The sequence below is a fragment of the Ursus americanus genome, chromosome 7 (assembly GCF_024610735.1).
Source record: "Ursus americanus isolate L20-20 chromosome 7, mUrsAme1.1.p, whole genome shotgun sequence".
Classification (NCBI taxonomy): domain Eukaryota; kingdom Metazoa; phylum Chordata; class Mammalia; order Carnivora; family Ursidae; genus Ursus; species Ursus americanus.
In genome coordinates, this window is record NC_142133.1 from 66,830,992 (window position 1) to 66,843,647 (window position 12,656).

General features: G+C 54.9%; 1 protein-coding gene across 4 annotated transcripts in view; it reads left to right on the top strand.

Annotated features, from left to right (window-relative positions):
- Positions 1 to 12,656, top strand: part of DNMT3A (DNA methyltransferase 3 alpha) — a 101,551-nt gene that overhangs the window by 43,638 nt on the left and 45,257 nt on the right. For 3 of the 4 annotated variants that reach the window (XM_045809283.2, XM_045809282.2, XM_045809284.2), the window contains exon 4: positions 9,719 to 9,989. In XM_045809283.2, the coding sequence (XP_045665239.1) occupies positions 9,719 to 9,989 (271 nt within the window). Of the gene's footprint in view, positions 1 to 9,718; positions 9,990 to 12,656 lie in introns of those variants that run through there. The other variant, XM_087863805.1, reaches the window with a different exon arrangement.

The following is a 12,656-nucleotide window of genomic DNA, read 5'->3' on the forward strand; positions in this document are numbered from 1 at the left end:
CCATGATGGGAAGGAGGGACAGCAGTGTGCAGGGCTGATTTCTGCCGGCCGGAGAGTGTGAGCCTGTGTGTGGGTGTGAGTGTCAGGGTGGGAGGAAGAGGCATCTTCCTGTTCACCAACTCCTGAGGACGTAACAAGTGAGGGCGTCCGAAGCTGGGTCCTGCCTGGTCACAAGCCCAGGCGGCCTTGCCGCCACCTTTGTCTTTCATGCTGGTTACAACTGGGGCATCAGGAGGGACAGTTTCTGCCCTTGCCCACCAGACCCTGGGGGGGTGACCAGCCCTTTGGGGCTCCATACCCTGTTTACTAGCTATATGTATTTATTCATTGAAGATTTATACCCACCAACTTCCTCCAGGGTTATTTTTGCTCAGTGGGAGCATTCTGAGGTCACCTCTTGCTAAGAATAACCCAGAAAGGGAGGGGGAGGGGGAGCAGGAGGGGGCTGGGAGCAGGGGCTGAGCTCAGCCAGGCCAGCCCAAAGCCAGCATTACTCACTCCACGTTGGAGGCTAAGCCTCTGTCACAATGCCCGAATGAGTTCAAGAGGGCAAAGCTGCCCCTCTTCGGAGCAGAAGACTTGGGGTATAAACTGGGAAGTTAGGGGCCGTTCAGCTGCAGCTTAAGCCAGCTGGGGACAGTTTAACTCAGCTGGGAGTTTGCAGCGTGGGCTTATTTGCCAGTCTGATAGGACCTCTTGATTTGTCTCCAAGTTAAGACGGAGCTCAAATCCCCTTTTTGTGTCCAGGTCAGAATGATTCCTTCACCAATCCCTGGAACCTCGATTTAGTGACTTTATGCCCCCTGGTTTTTATGCACAAAACTTCCAGAAAGAGTATCTCCCAGTCCTAGCTGCCAGCCCCTCAGAGGGCTCCCCTGCCTGTGAGCCTGCGTGGACACTGCTGGGGCCCCTCTGCTCATGTGTTTGAAGGTGTGAGGAAAACAGGTCTGTCACACATCTTACGGGGTGAGAGACCTCTCTTGTAACTGTGTCCACAGATTCATATGCCCATTCCTGCACCTGATTGGTCAAAGCAGCACTCACCCATGGCGTCCAGGACCGAGAGGCTGGCTGCTGGTCTGGTCTCCAGGTGCCAGAGACATGTTGTGGGGGGAGGGGATCTGGGGAGGGAGGTCGTGTTTTGAAGTCCAGGGCAAAGCGGGAGACTTCCTACCTGGGACCTTCCTGAACCAAGGTTTGGAGGGAGGAATGTGCAGGGGGGCCGGGGGGCCGGGTCTGCGTGCTGACTGGTGTGGCTGAGCGCCTGAGGGTTTCTTGTGTGAACATGTTAGACCCTTGTTGGAGAGGTCATTTGCAGGTGGCCTAGGGGGTTTACACTTTATCATCTCAGAAATATGTTTACCTGGAAGGTTTCTGAGGGGGTGGCGGAGTAATGTTTTGGGAAGCTGGGCCTGGCATCCGTGAGCATGGTGGGTCGAGCACGAGAGGATGTGGGGAGATGGGGGGATGGGAGGGTGCCAGAGCCTGCTGGGGGGAGGCAGTAGGGGACAGATTCGGCAGGGCCTGCACTGCTGGCTGCCGCAGACCAGGGAGAGCAAGGGGAGAAAGGAGATGCTTCAGGCCTCAGGGATGGCGTCAGTGTTACTGTCAGAGATGGAGACTTCTGGAAGAGAGCAGATTTGGCAGGGGCTCTTGCGGAGGCCACTGTAGATAGCCAGTCTTCGTAGGGGAGCTGCTCAGTGAAATCCCAGCATCTCCATTTTGTTTTTCCAAAAATCCCCATTGCTTTTCATCCCTCCCTGGTCCCTTCCTTGGAGTCACACATTCCAGGGCCACCTCCAGGGAAAGTCACGCGCTCCCCCCGGGTCTGGCCTCTCTGGGCTTCCTGGGAGCCTGTGGCCTTCCCTGGAGCCCGAGCTGCTCCTGCACCACTCTGTGCGGCTGGGACTCGCTGGCAGGTGCGTCTGGACAGAGCTGTTGACGCTGCTTTTCTTTCATCATCCTCGCCTAGAGAATTGGGTGCTTTTCGGTCCTGCCACCTCGAGAAAGATATAACCGAACTGGAAAAGCTCCAGAGCCCGGCAGCTAGCTTGATCAAGGGGAAGGCAGTGCTGCCAAGTGAGGACAGACGAAAGAGATTACAGCTCTCCAGTCCGGAGAGACAGAGGCTAGCGGGGATATGATTAAAGCTATGAAATCACGTTGTGGGGTGGGGCAGGGGGAGTGCACCCCAGTGTGGGTGTGGCGGGGTGGGGAGATACCCATTTGAAGCTTTAGAAAGGTACGTGAAGCATAGAAAAGAAAGCCCCATTTCCCAAGGTGGGTTTCCTACTTACCAAACCCCAGGCATGGATGGTAGAGGTTGGAAATAGAAATCACTTCAAAAGAGATTCACTTAAATATGTGGATCTTCTATACATAATGGCTTGTCAGAGGGAGCCTCCAGCTCATCCTGAAATCCTTTGAGGTTGACTTCAAAGAGCACAGCCAGGCCCTCTTCCAGGTGGACAGGTGTCCCAGCTGGAAGCGGAAACCCCAGTGGCTTGGCCACCACCAGGCATGCTCGTTCTTGCATCCACCTGCCATGGCCAGCAGAGGCATGGACTGCATGACCTCTGATGCTCTGCTGGGCCCTGAAGTTCTCTCCTAAAATCGGTGTCTGTCTGTCTCTCTCGGGCACATGCACATATGGTAGAGGGATCTCTGGGAGGAGGGAGGGAAGGCAGCTCCCCGCCCAAGTGGCGAGGGAAATGGTGAGACCCGGAGGGCATGCCCAGGCTTTCCAGGCCCTCTTTGGTTTCTGGTCCTACTGTCCCTTCATCCCCCTGGTGGCCCTTTTAGCTGCTCCACCAGGGAAATGGAAATCGGAGGTCCTAGTTCCAAAGTCTTGCAGCCCGACTCCACTCACTCCAGGAAGGCTGAGCAGGGAGGCTTTGAGGACCTCTCTTGGGAGCTGGCACGGGGTGGACCTCTCCCTCTCTCCCTGCCTCAAGGCCACTTCCAGCCAGTCAGAAGCCGGGCTGCCAGCAGAAGGGGCTGCAGGAAGACCTGGAGCAGAGGGGAGGGGGGAGCGTGGGCCCAGCGCCAGTGCTTGTGGGACAGGCTGCCCTGCTGTTTCCTGAAGCTAGAGTCAACCTGGGAAAATCCAGGGCTTGGTCAGGGGCTGATGGGCTTGCAGTTCCGAGGAGAGGGGGACTGTTTATGTGTTTTTGTTGACATGGCTTTGCCGCATCCTTGCACATCTCCCGGGCTGTGTCTCCGGGAGGTGGCGCACCCCTGTGTGTCTGTGTGTGTGACTGTGTGTCTCTAATCAAGAGGCCAAGGCTGGCCGGATGCCAGGGTTCCCGGCTGGCACGGAGCTGAGTGCTGCCAAGGGCCTTAAAGGCACAATGGCGGTAACATGGGGTGGGAGGGGCCGCCCCACATCTGCCAGCCTCTGGGCCTCCCTCCCCAGTGCTGTGCTGGGATGCGGCAGAGAAGCCCCTTCCAGCCACAGCCCCTGGCCTCCAGCACCGCAGGGAAGAGCAAGGCAGGTGCCCAGAGCCAGCCCTGGACCCTGGCTCGGACCTCCAGGGGCTTCCAGTAAGAGAAGCTGGGCCCTGGGCCTGCCCCCTCCACACCTGGGCCCAGGTGAGCCTGCATGCAGCTGGTCCCAGACAGCTGGTCCCTGTACCCCGGCCGCCCCCAGCGAACGGGCTCCTCTGACCACAGATGTCTGGGCCTTGTCTCTTTTGTATCGTTTCCCTCATCTCTTATTTGTTAGGTTTTAATTTTTTGTGTGTAAATATTATTATTATAATAAAGGGCCTCTCAAAAATCACTTCCTTATTTGGAGCCTCAGCACTCTGCCCAACTTTGGGAGACCAGGCCTCACCTGGAGAGGGCGGGGAGGGCGTTCTGGGGTCTGGTCCAGACTTCTAGCAGAGAGGGAGGAGGGCCGGGGCTGGGGCCTGGACAGGTTCACTGCTGAGGGTTGCTTCTCGCTTTGCCTCCGGCTTTTCCCTGCAGTGGCTGCTGCCAGGGAAACAGCCGGCGGCCTTTCCCTGGCCCTGCTTAGGCACATCAAAGCCTCCTTTTCCTCCTTGGAACCCTTGGGATTTGAGGTTGGGTTTTTCCAGAGACTCAACCCAAAGGGGGAGCCAGCTTTCAAATGCCTCTCTTGTACCTGGGTCATTCTGGAAGCTTTACCACTTAGAAGGTGTGTGACTTGAGGCAAGCCTTGGACCTCTTTCCTCGGAAAAGTGAGCGTGTAACACTACGCATCGGGACAGTCGTGATAACGACATTAATCGATTGTGTACCCGTATTTACGTCAGCCACTGTGCTGCGTGCTGGGGAGCTGGATGTGGAGTGGTTGGAAGGGAGACAAAAAATAAGTAAGGCAGAGCTCACAAGTCTAGGAGGGAGACACGCAGTGAATAATGAGGTGCAGGAGAGGAGCGCTATAATGAGATAGGGTGTGGAAAGCTCTGTAAACACACGGTGCCTGTGGTGGGCCAGGGGTTCGGTGACCATGCAGCGGACTTTACCCCCACTCCTTCGCTGCCCGGCTGGGGGGCTGGGGGGGGTGAGGGCTGTGGCCTGGGGGCGGAGCCCAGCACAAATGCCTCCCGGGGGTGAGTATGTATGTAAGAGACAGACAGGCAGACTTTCAGACGTTCCTGTGAAGACAGAAAGCCGAGTAGTGGTGACCGGGACCGGAGGCTGCGGGGGAGGGGGGTGTGTGGGGAGTTAATATTTAGTGGGGACACAGTTTCAGTCCGAGGTGACGAAAAAGTTCTGAAGATGGATGGTGGTGACGGTTGTACAATATGGATATACTTAATGCCACTCAGTTGTACACTCGGAAATGGTTAAAATGGTAAATATTATGTCATATATATTTGACCACAATATTTTTTTAAGGTTATTTATTTATATATTTATTTTAAAAAGGCTCTTAGAGAAAGGCAGTCTCTGGTCAGTGCGCTGACCTTCAGCCCTGTTGACCTCTTGGGCCGAATAATTCTTCCGTTGTGGCTGCCGCCCTGTTCTAGTGCAGAGTTCAGCAGCATGCCTGACCCCTACCCACTGGAAGCCAGCAGCCTCCCACCCCAGTGTGACCACCACAAGTGTCTCAGACACACAACCAAAGCAAAAGTGCCTCCAGTGGAGGACTACTGCCTTCCCCAGGTTGGAAGAAGCCGCGCGCAGGGGAGGCCCGAGGTGGGGGCGGTGGGCAACAGGGAAGCAGGAGGCAGCTGTCCCGGGATGGAGGGGTCTTGCCTGCATAGAAGGCAGAGGTCAACAAATTCTGAGGGACCCCAGGGGGTGGTGGGAAGAGTCTCAAGATCCAGAATGGCCATGGGTAGGTACACAGAGGGCAATAGGATCAGGCTTTACCCAAAATTTGTTGCCCCACCCCCAGGGAAGAGAGGGGCACTCATGGCCATCATTCCCATTCTGCCACCTCTGCTACCCCCCCCCCTGCCTCACAGGTGAGAAGCAGAAGAAGTTGAAATTGTCACCTTCAGCTGCTGGTGGTGGCTTCTAGAAGGACCAGGGGCTTCTGCTGCTCCCCCTCCCCCCACGGGGAAAAATGAGTATCTCAGGGTATGCTGTCTCCTTTCAAGGCAACTGTAAAATAAAAGCAAGCAAAAATAGAATTTTAAACAGTTAACTTCTGACGTGCAACTAAGTTGAAACTCCCTGTACGCACACGAGCAAGATGTTCTGAGTCTTAAGCGAGGCTGAAATTCAGGAATCAGTTCTGGATACTGAGTGCCCACCGGGCGCCCTGCTCCTGTTCCTGCTGAGTCTAGCCTGGGAAAGCAAAGTCCCTGCCTCCAGGAGTGGACAGGCCCAGGGTGACGGGGGCCAGGAGGTGGCTGAGAGGAAGGGGTGAGGTGGGGGCAGAAGGGCGCAGGTCCAGCTCTCCTAATGGCTTCCAGGTGTGGAGTAGGCTGTTCTCATCAGAGATGCCCCCTTCCGGGCGAACCCAGCCCCTCTGAGAGATCTGGACAGGTGCTTCAGTCCGTTTGCCTGTGGACCTCCTTCCTTCCTCTCAGTGGTTTCTTACAGGTGGATCCAACCTGCTCAGTTGCCTGGGCCCCAGAGAGGGAGCCAGTGAGGGTCAGCTGCTGGCTGGGGCGGGCCGAAGGGGGTGTGTGTGTCTTTTCTTTCTTTATTTTATTTTATTTTTTTTAAGATTTCATTTTTAAGTAATCTCTGTACCCAGTGTGGGGCTCAGACTTACAACCCGGAGATCAAGAGTCACACGCTCCACCAGCTGAGCCAGCCGGACGCCCCAGGGCGGGAGGGCTCGTGAGGGCTGAGTTGGGTCAAGGGCTGGCCTGGGCGGGAGTCAGCAGCTTCCCGGATCCCAGAACCTTGGTTAACACAGGGTCATCTAGAATCAGAGAGGGTGGCTCAGTTGGGAGGAGAGAAGGTGAGGACGGAGGGGATGGGGGGTGGATTTCAGCAGGCTGAGCTCACCCTGGGCGGGAGCTATGCAGAACACTTCCCTTCCCCTCCCTCGCCCACCCCTGGAAGGCAGGTGGGCCTCAAGCTGCTGCAGACTGGGGTCCTCCAGGGCAGGCCTGGGAGGGATGCTTGATCAGCGTGAGTGTCAGAGCAGGTACTCCTGGCTCTCTCTGCTATGGAGCTGGCAATCAACAGGAAGTGAGTCCCAGAGTGAGAGGAGGCCATGTGGTCCCCAGGCAGGAAGTTAGTGACAGCAGAGTTATCTCAAGCAGCTTAGTGGGGCTGGGAGCCTGCCCCAACTTCAGGTGTCTGTGGGGCAGGTGGTCAGAAGGAAAAAGGACACGGCCATGGGAAGAGCTTGGCTCTGACCTGAATTTCCCAGCCTGAGTTGGCCAGGGGCCCCCCCAGCCCACCTCCCTGAAAGTGCCACATGTAGATCGCTGGGATACCCAACACAGCTGGACACTAGGGTGGCTGTGGGGGCCTGACCATGCCCCACTCTGCTCGTGCTGTCTAGAGGTGAGAGGATTTCTACCAGGGAGGGGCATTCTAGGCCAAGGAACTCTGTTGGCTTGAGCTGGGAGGTGGGAAAGGCCATCTCAGTACTGGACAGAGCGTGTCCCAACACTCAGGGATGGAGGCTAAGGAGAAAGGGCCTGCTTGCTCACTCGCATTCCTGTGTCTGACCTCCTGGGTCTGCTGGCTTCAGCCCTCTGTGCCCAGGGCTAGGCTAGCAGAGGACTTCTTGCCTCTTCCAGAAGCCTTCTCATTCTCTTGCTCCCTACCCCCACCTGCCAAGGACTGCACACCTTTGCAGCTTTCCCTGGGAGCTTCCCTTCTTGGAAGCAGAACTGCCCCGAGCTACCTCACTGGGCCAGGAAACAGCCTGGCAAGTCCCTCTGATCGCCCTTAGGCTGCTCTGTGTGCTTGGAGCCGTGTCCAGGGAAGACTCTAGTTTTTATTTTTGCTTTTTTTTGTTTTTTTTTGTTTTTTTTTTGTCCCCCAGGTCCTTGTCCCTATTTGCCACCCTGTGGTTCCTCAACAGACAGCAGTGGGCTCAGAGTTGGGGATATAGACCTTAGAGCAGAAGCAGCCTTGCAGATTGCTGGGCTGTGTGGGGAGGGAGCCCAGTGCTCTCTCGGGCTGTCAGGGTACGCTGAGGGGTACAACTCTTTGGAGGGAATTTGGCCTGTCGACTCACACTTAGGCAGGCCCTCCTCCAGCCAGCCCACCTCTGGGATTCGGATCACAGACATACGCAGGTGCACAGAACTGTAAGTTGAAGGGGTTCATTGCAGCAGAAAGCAAATCGGCCCAAAGTTCTATTAGGGAACTGCCTGAATAAATTACGGGGCATCCATTCAATAGCATGTTGAGCAGCTGTGAAATAGGAGACAGATCCATATGCACGGGTATGGAGAGATGCCCACTGTGCTTGTTAAGTGAAAAAGCAAGTTATAGAACACTGAGTAGTGAGACGCCCTATTAGAAAAAAAAATTCTGGATCTGGCTGTGTGTGTGAATCCTTGTGTGTAAACATGTAACTCACACGTGATTGTAGACGCATAGAAACAAAGTCTAGAAAGGATCCTCACCAAACTGTGAATAAGGGTTTACCTGTGATTTTGGAGGTAGGGGATTGAAAAAGGAGCTTTAACCCTTTACCACGACTCATTTTTGTGTCATTTGAATTTTTATATGTGTCTGGCTTTTATAAACAGAAAAAAAAAAAAAAAGACTTAGATGGAAAAAACCTCAGGGGACTAGCCTAGGCGTCTCACCTTACAGCTGGAGCCGCCGAGGCGCCCTCCTGAGCAGCGCCCTCGCTGAGGCGGCAGGCCAGCCGTGTTTGCCCTTCCCGAAGGCCTGCCGCCGATGGAGCCGGGCGGGAGTGCTGAGGGCAGCCTCGTGGCCATGGGTGTGAGCGCAGGGGGTGCTGGCCTCTTCTGCCCCAAGAGGGCACCTCTGTTCCTTCTGAGGTACCCTAGTACTTGCCCCCCTCAGGGCCAAGGACAGAGTGCTCACCGTGCTCTCATGCCCTCACTCTGTCCTGACAACCCGTGTGACCTTGAGCAAGTCACGGAAGTCTCTGAGAGCCTCCTCGGGGAGGTTGAGTGGCCCTAAAGGAGTCATGGTGTGAAGGAGCCTTGCCCACCATGCAGTGGCACTTACAAAGGACAGTTATGATTACTCTTGCTGTGATTCTTATTACCTGGAACTGTAGCAAGTTCCATTCTTAGAGTCTGGGGATGAAGGGATACATTTCCTTCTGGAAGGGGAATGTAAGACCACATGCCAGGGTCCAGAGCTGAAGGAAAGAACTGCGCTGGGCTTTGGGGCCCAACAGAATGCTTATTTGGGAGGCCTCCTTTGACCCTTCCGCTCCAGTCGGCAGCTAGTCCCTGTTTGGGTCTGGGCCTTGAGAGGCCGAAAGGAAAGCTGGAGGGATCTGGCAAAAGTCAGATCAGAGTTTCAGATCAAAGGTTACCAGAATTGATTGGTGGCACTTGAATCTTCTGAGGAGGGGTCCTGATTCGAAGTAGGGAGAGTGTGAGGAATGTTTGTTTTCAAAAAAATCCTTGATTTATTTTTTTGTTTTTAAGTAAGCCCAGTGCAAGGCTTGAACTCATAACCCTGAGATCAAGAGTTGCATGCTCAGGGCACCTGGGTGGCACAGCGGTTGAGCGTCTGCCTTCGGCTCAGGGCGTGATCCCGGTGTTGTGGGATCGAGCCCCACATCAGGCTCTTCCACTATGAGCCTGCTTCTTCCTCTCCCACTCCCCCTGCTTGTGTTCCCTCTCTCGCTGGCTGTCTCTATGAAAAAAAAAAAAAAGAGTTGCATGCTCTTCCGACTGAGCCATGCAGGTGCCCCAGAATGTTTGTTTTCACTTGCTTATATATGTATTTTTTGGTCACTTATGTATAGCGGAACGTTTGTTTGTAACAGGGGCTGCAGGGTAGGCTTGGAGGCCCTGTGTCACCGCAGGGAGTGGGGGTGCTGGCTGCCATGGGTCACAGCTGGGGCAGTGAAACCAGACTGGCAAACCTGCCTGCATTCTTCTTCTGCTTCTTACACCCGAGTCCACAAACCCCTTGACTTCAGGGTGTTGGGCCTAAGGATCCCTTAAAACTGAGAGCAAAATTGTGTGTGTGTTTGCTTGCATGGACGCTTATGTGAACAAGGTTTTCTGGACAACGGGTACATAACTTTCACCAGAATTTCAGAGGGGTTAGTGATCCCAAAGAGGCAAGACCACGGATCTAATCTTCCCCTCCTGTTTCTTCATCTTTCTAGGTGGAAAGCAGTGACACGCCAAAGGACCCCGCAGTGACCTCCAAGTCCCCGTCCATGGCCCAGGACTCAGGCCCCTCAGAGTTGTTACCCAACGGGGACTTGGAGAAGCGGAGTGATCCCCAGCCAGAGGAGGGAAGCCCTGCTGGAGGGCAGAAGGGCGGGGCCCCAGCGGAGGGAGAGGGTGCGGCTGAGACCCCGCCCGAAGCCTCCAGAGCCGTGGAGAATGGCTGCTGCACCCCCAAGGATGGCCGAGGAGCCCATGCAGAAGAGAGTGAGTCCTGGGCGCAAGGGGCAGCCTCTTCTGGGGTCTCCAGGATTCCCCCAAGGGCTAGAGACTGGGAGCCAGCAGGCCCCAGGAGGCATGGGAGCTGGAGGTCTACTTGCCAAGGCTGTACCCTGAAGGCTGCTGGCTGAATGCAGCCTGCGCACATGTTTTATTTGGCCCATGTAGTGTTTTAAACATTTTAAAAAATTAGTTGCCAGTATTTAAAAATCAAGAAATTTCACATAAAAATCTGGAGTTCTGGCTTCTCATGGGAAAAAAAAAAAAACCTAGATCTGGCAACAGTGGGTTTATAGAATGCCAACAGTTGCAGGACTGGGGTGATGGCTCTCCCCGCACCTGGCCCCCCACCCCTTCGAAAGCTGGTTGTGAGCCTCAGTTTCCCTCAGCCCTCACCTGGCCTGCTTCCTCTTCTGCAAGACCTGCAGCTCTCCGGGACTGCGTGTGTAGCCCCTGGCCTGGGTGCTCCAGGCAGCGGATGCCCTCATAGCTGGGAAAAGCCCAGTTAGCCTGCCCCAGCACAGAAGTCTCGAACCCACCACAGTTCAGCTGACTCAACTCAAGTGTGGTTGTAGCTGAGCGGGGTGAGGGCGGGGCAGAGAGGGGTGGCCAGTGCGCCGCCCCGGCCCAGGCCCCTTCCTCCCCAGACTTTTTGGCCTTGCCCTGGAATCCTGGAAAATTGCCTACTTTTCTCTTTCAGGTTAAGCCAGTGATTTCAGGGCCAACCGAACTGTAAACATGTTAGTAATGAGGACAACTAGCATTTGTACGGGGCTTCACAGTTTACAGAGCGCTTCCTCATATATTATCACATTTGATCCTCCCGGGGCCCTGCCAGGCTGTTTTGCATATGTGCATTTTAATTCCAAAAGTCTTCTTTCCAAGTGTGTATGATGGAATGAGTAAATCGATTAATTGGCATAACTTATTTTGCATGGCTCCAAACCCAATATTCATGCAGGGTTGAAAGCATTTCCAGAAAAGAGATTTCCAAATTAAAAAAAAAATATATATATATATATTTCATTCATTATTCAGCTAATATTTGTGATGTTCCCATTATGTGCAAAGCTCTTTCTGAGGTACTCTGTATTTGTTGTTTTAGTCCTCCAAACAATCTTCTTCAAGAGGTGTCATTATCCCCATGTTAAGGCAGAAAAAGCGTGCCACTTAGCGAGATGAAGTGACTTGCTCAGGGCCCCCTAGCCTTAGGCGGTGGATCCAGGATGCATTCTGTCTTGGTCTCTGGCTTCAAAGTTGGTGTGCCTTCCGCTGTCCCCTTCTGTTCTGCAGTGGGGCCTGGGGCAGGCTAGTCTGGAACTGCCCAGAGCTCCTGGCCTCACCTGATTGCCTTGTGGGTAGGCCCTGACACAGGGCAGGAGTGTTCAAGGGGCCAGAGTGGAGGGAAACCAAGGAGAAAAGGGAGATGAGACCCCATCCCTCCCGCTAAGAAGACCAGATATTCCAGAGTGGAAGCTGGGAGCCCATCAGCTCCCCCCCCCCCCACCAACCCATGTGCTGATTCCTGGGACCCCACCACTGACAGGCAGAAGCTGCAGTCCTTCCTGCCTGGTGGGATGGGGCTGTAGCTCTAAGGCCCCTCTTAACCCTTGAGGGTTTGCTTTCACTTTGGAATTTCCCTGTCTCCACTTCTGTTTGTTCTCCAGAGTTCCTCCTTCAGTCAGTCAGTAGGTGTTTATTAAACATCCATTTAGGGGTGTGTGTCAGGATCTGGGCCAGGAGCTAGGGAAACCATCATGAACAAAAACCTGGTTCTTGCCTTCAAGGACCTCACAGTCCGCTGGAGAGACAGACATTAATGAGAAATTCACATTGAAAGGCGTGTGATTATACAGGGAGATAAGTTCTCTAAGAGAAAACAAACACAGTTCTATGAGGAACTGTGACCAGGGAAACCCCAGCCAGCCCGGCCTGTTCCACGGAACGGAAGGATGACTGGGGGTTCACCAGGTGAGGGGTGGTGTGGGAGGGAGTGAAAACAGGTACAGAGGCTCCCGGGTAGGAGGGAGCAGGGCACCCAGAGACCTGACAGAAAGCAGCAAGGTTGCAGAGGAAGGAGCAAGGGAGAAGGGTGTGAGAGCTGCCGGGGCCAGGGCAGGCCTTTGAGGACACCTTGGGGCTGGCGGGCGGTGGGGGGAGTGACACGATCTGCTTTGTGTTTTGAAAAAATCACTTTGCGCTCTGGTTCCCAGAATGGAACAGAGGGTCTGGGAAGTGGTGTTAGGGGGCTGCTGCAGGCGTGGAGGGGAGGACGGCGGCTGTAATGAGGGGGCAGCAGAGGTGGAGAGAAGCGGGCTACGCCAGGAACCCAAGGGGAAAGGGGAGAGATGGTGTCGAGGTGACTCCTGGGTTTGGGATTTTTGCATATCGGGAGGACCTTCTTCAGAATCTTAGTGCTGAGTGTGGCAGGCAAACGCTCCAAGACTCCCTGACCTCCCAGTAGCCTCAGAACACTCCTTGTGAGGAGCTGGTGGGCCTCAGAGCCGCAGGGACCCCTGAGATGCTGAGACCGGTGAGGTGCTGCCCGGGGGCGTGGGCGGTGGTCTGCTGAAGGCTCCACCGCCTGGCCCACAGTCAGCCACACAGAACACGTTCGCAGCTGCTTAGCTCCAAGGAGGAAGGAGACTAAGGCCC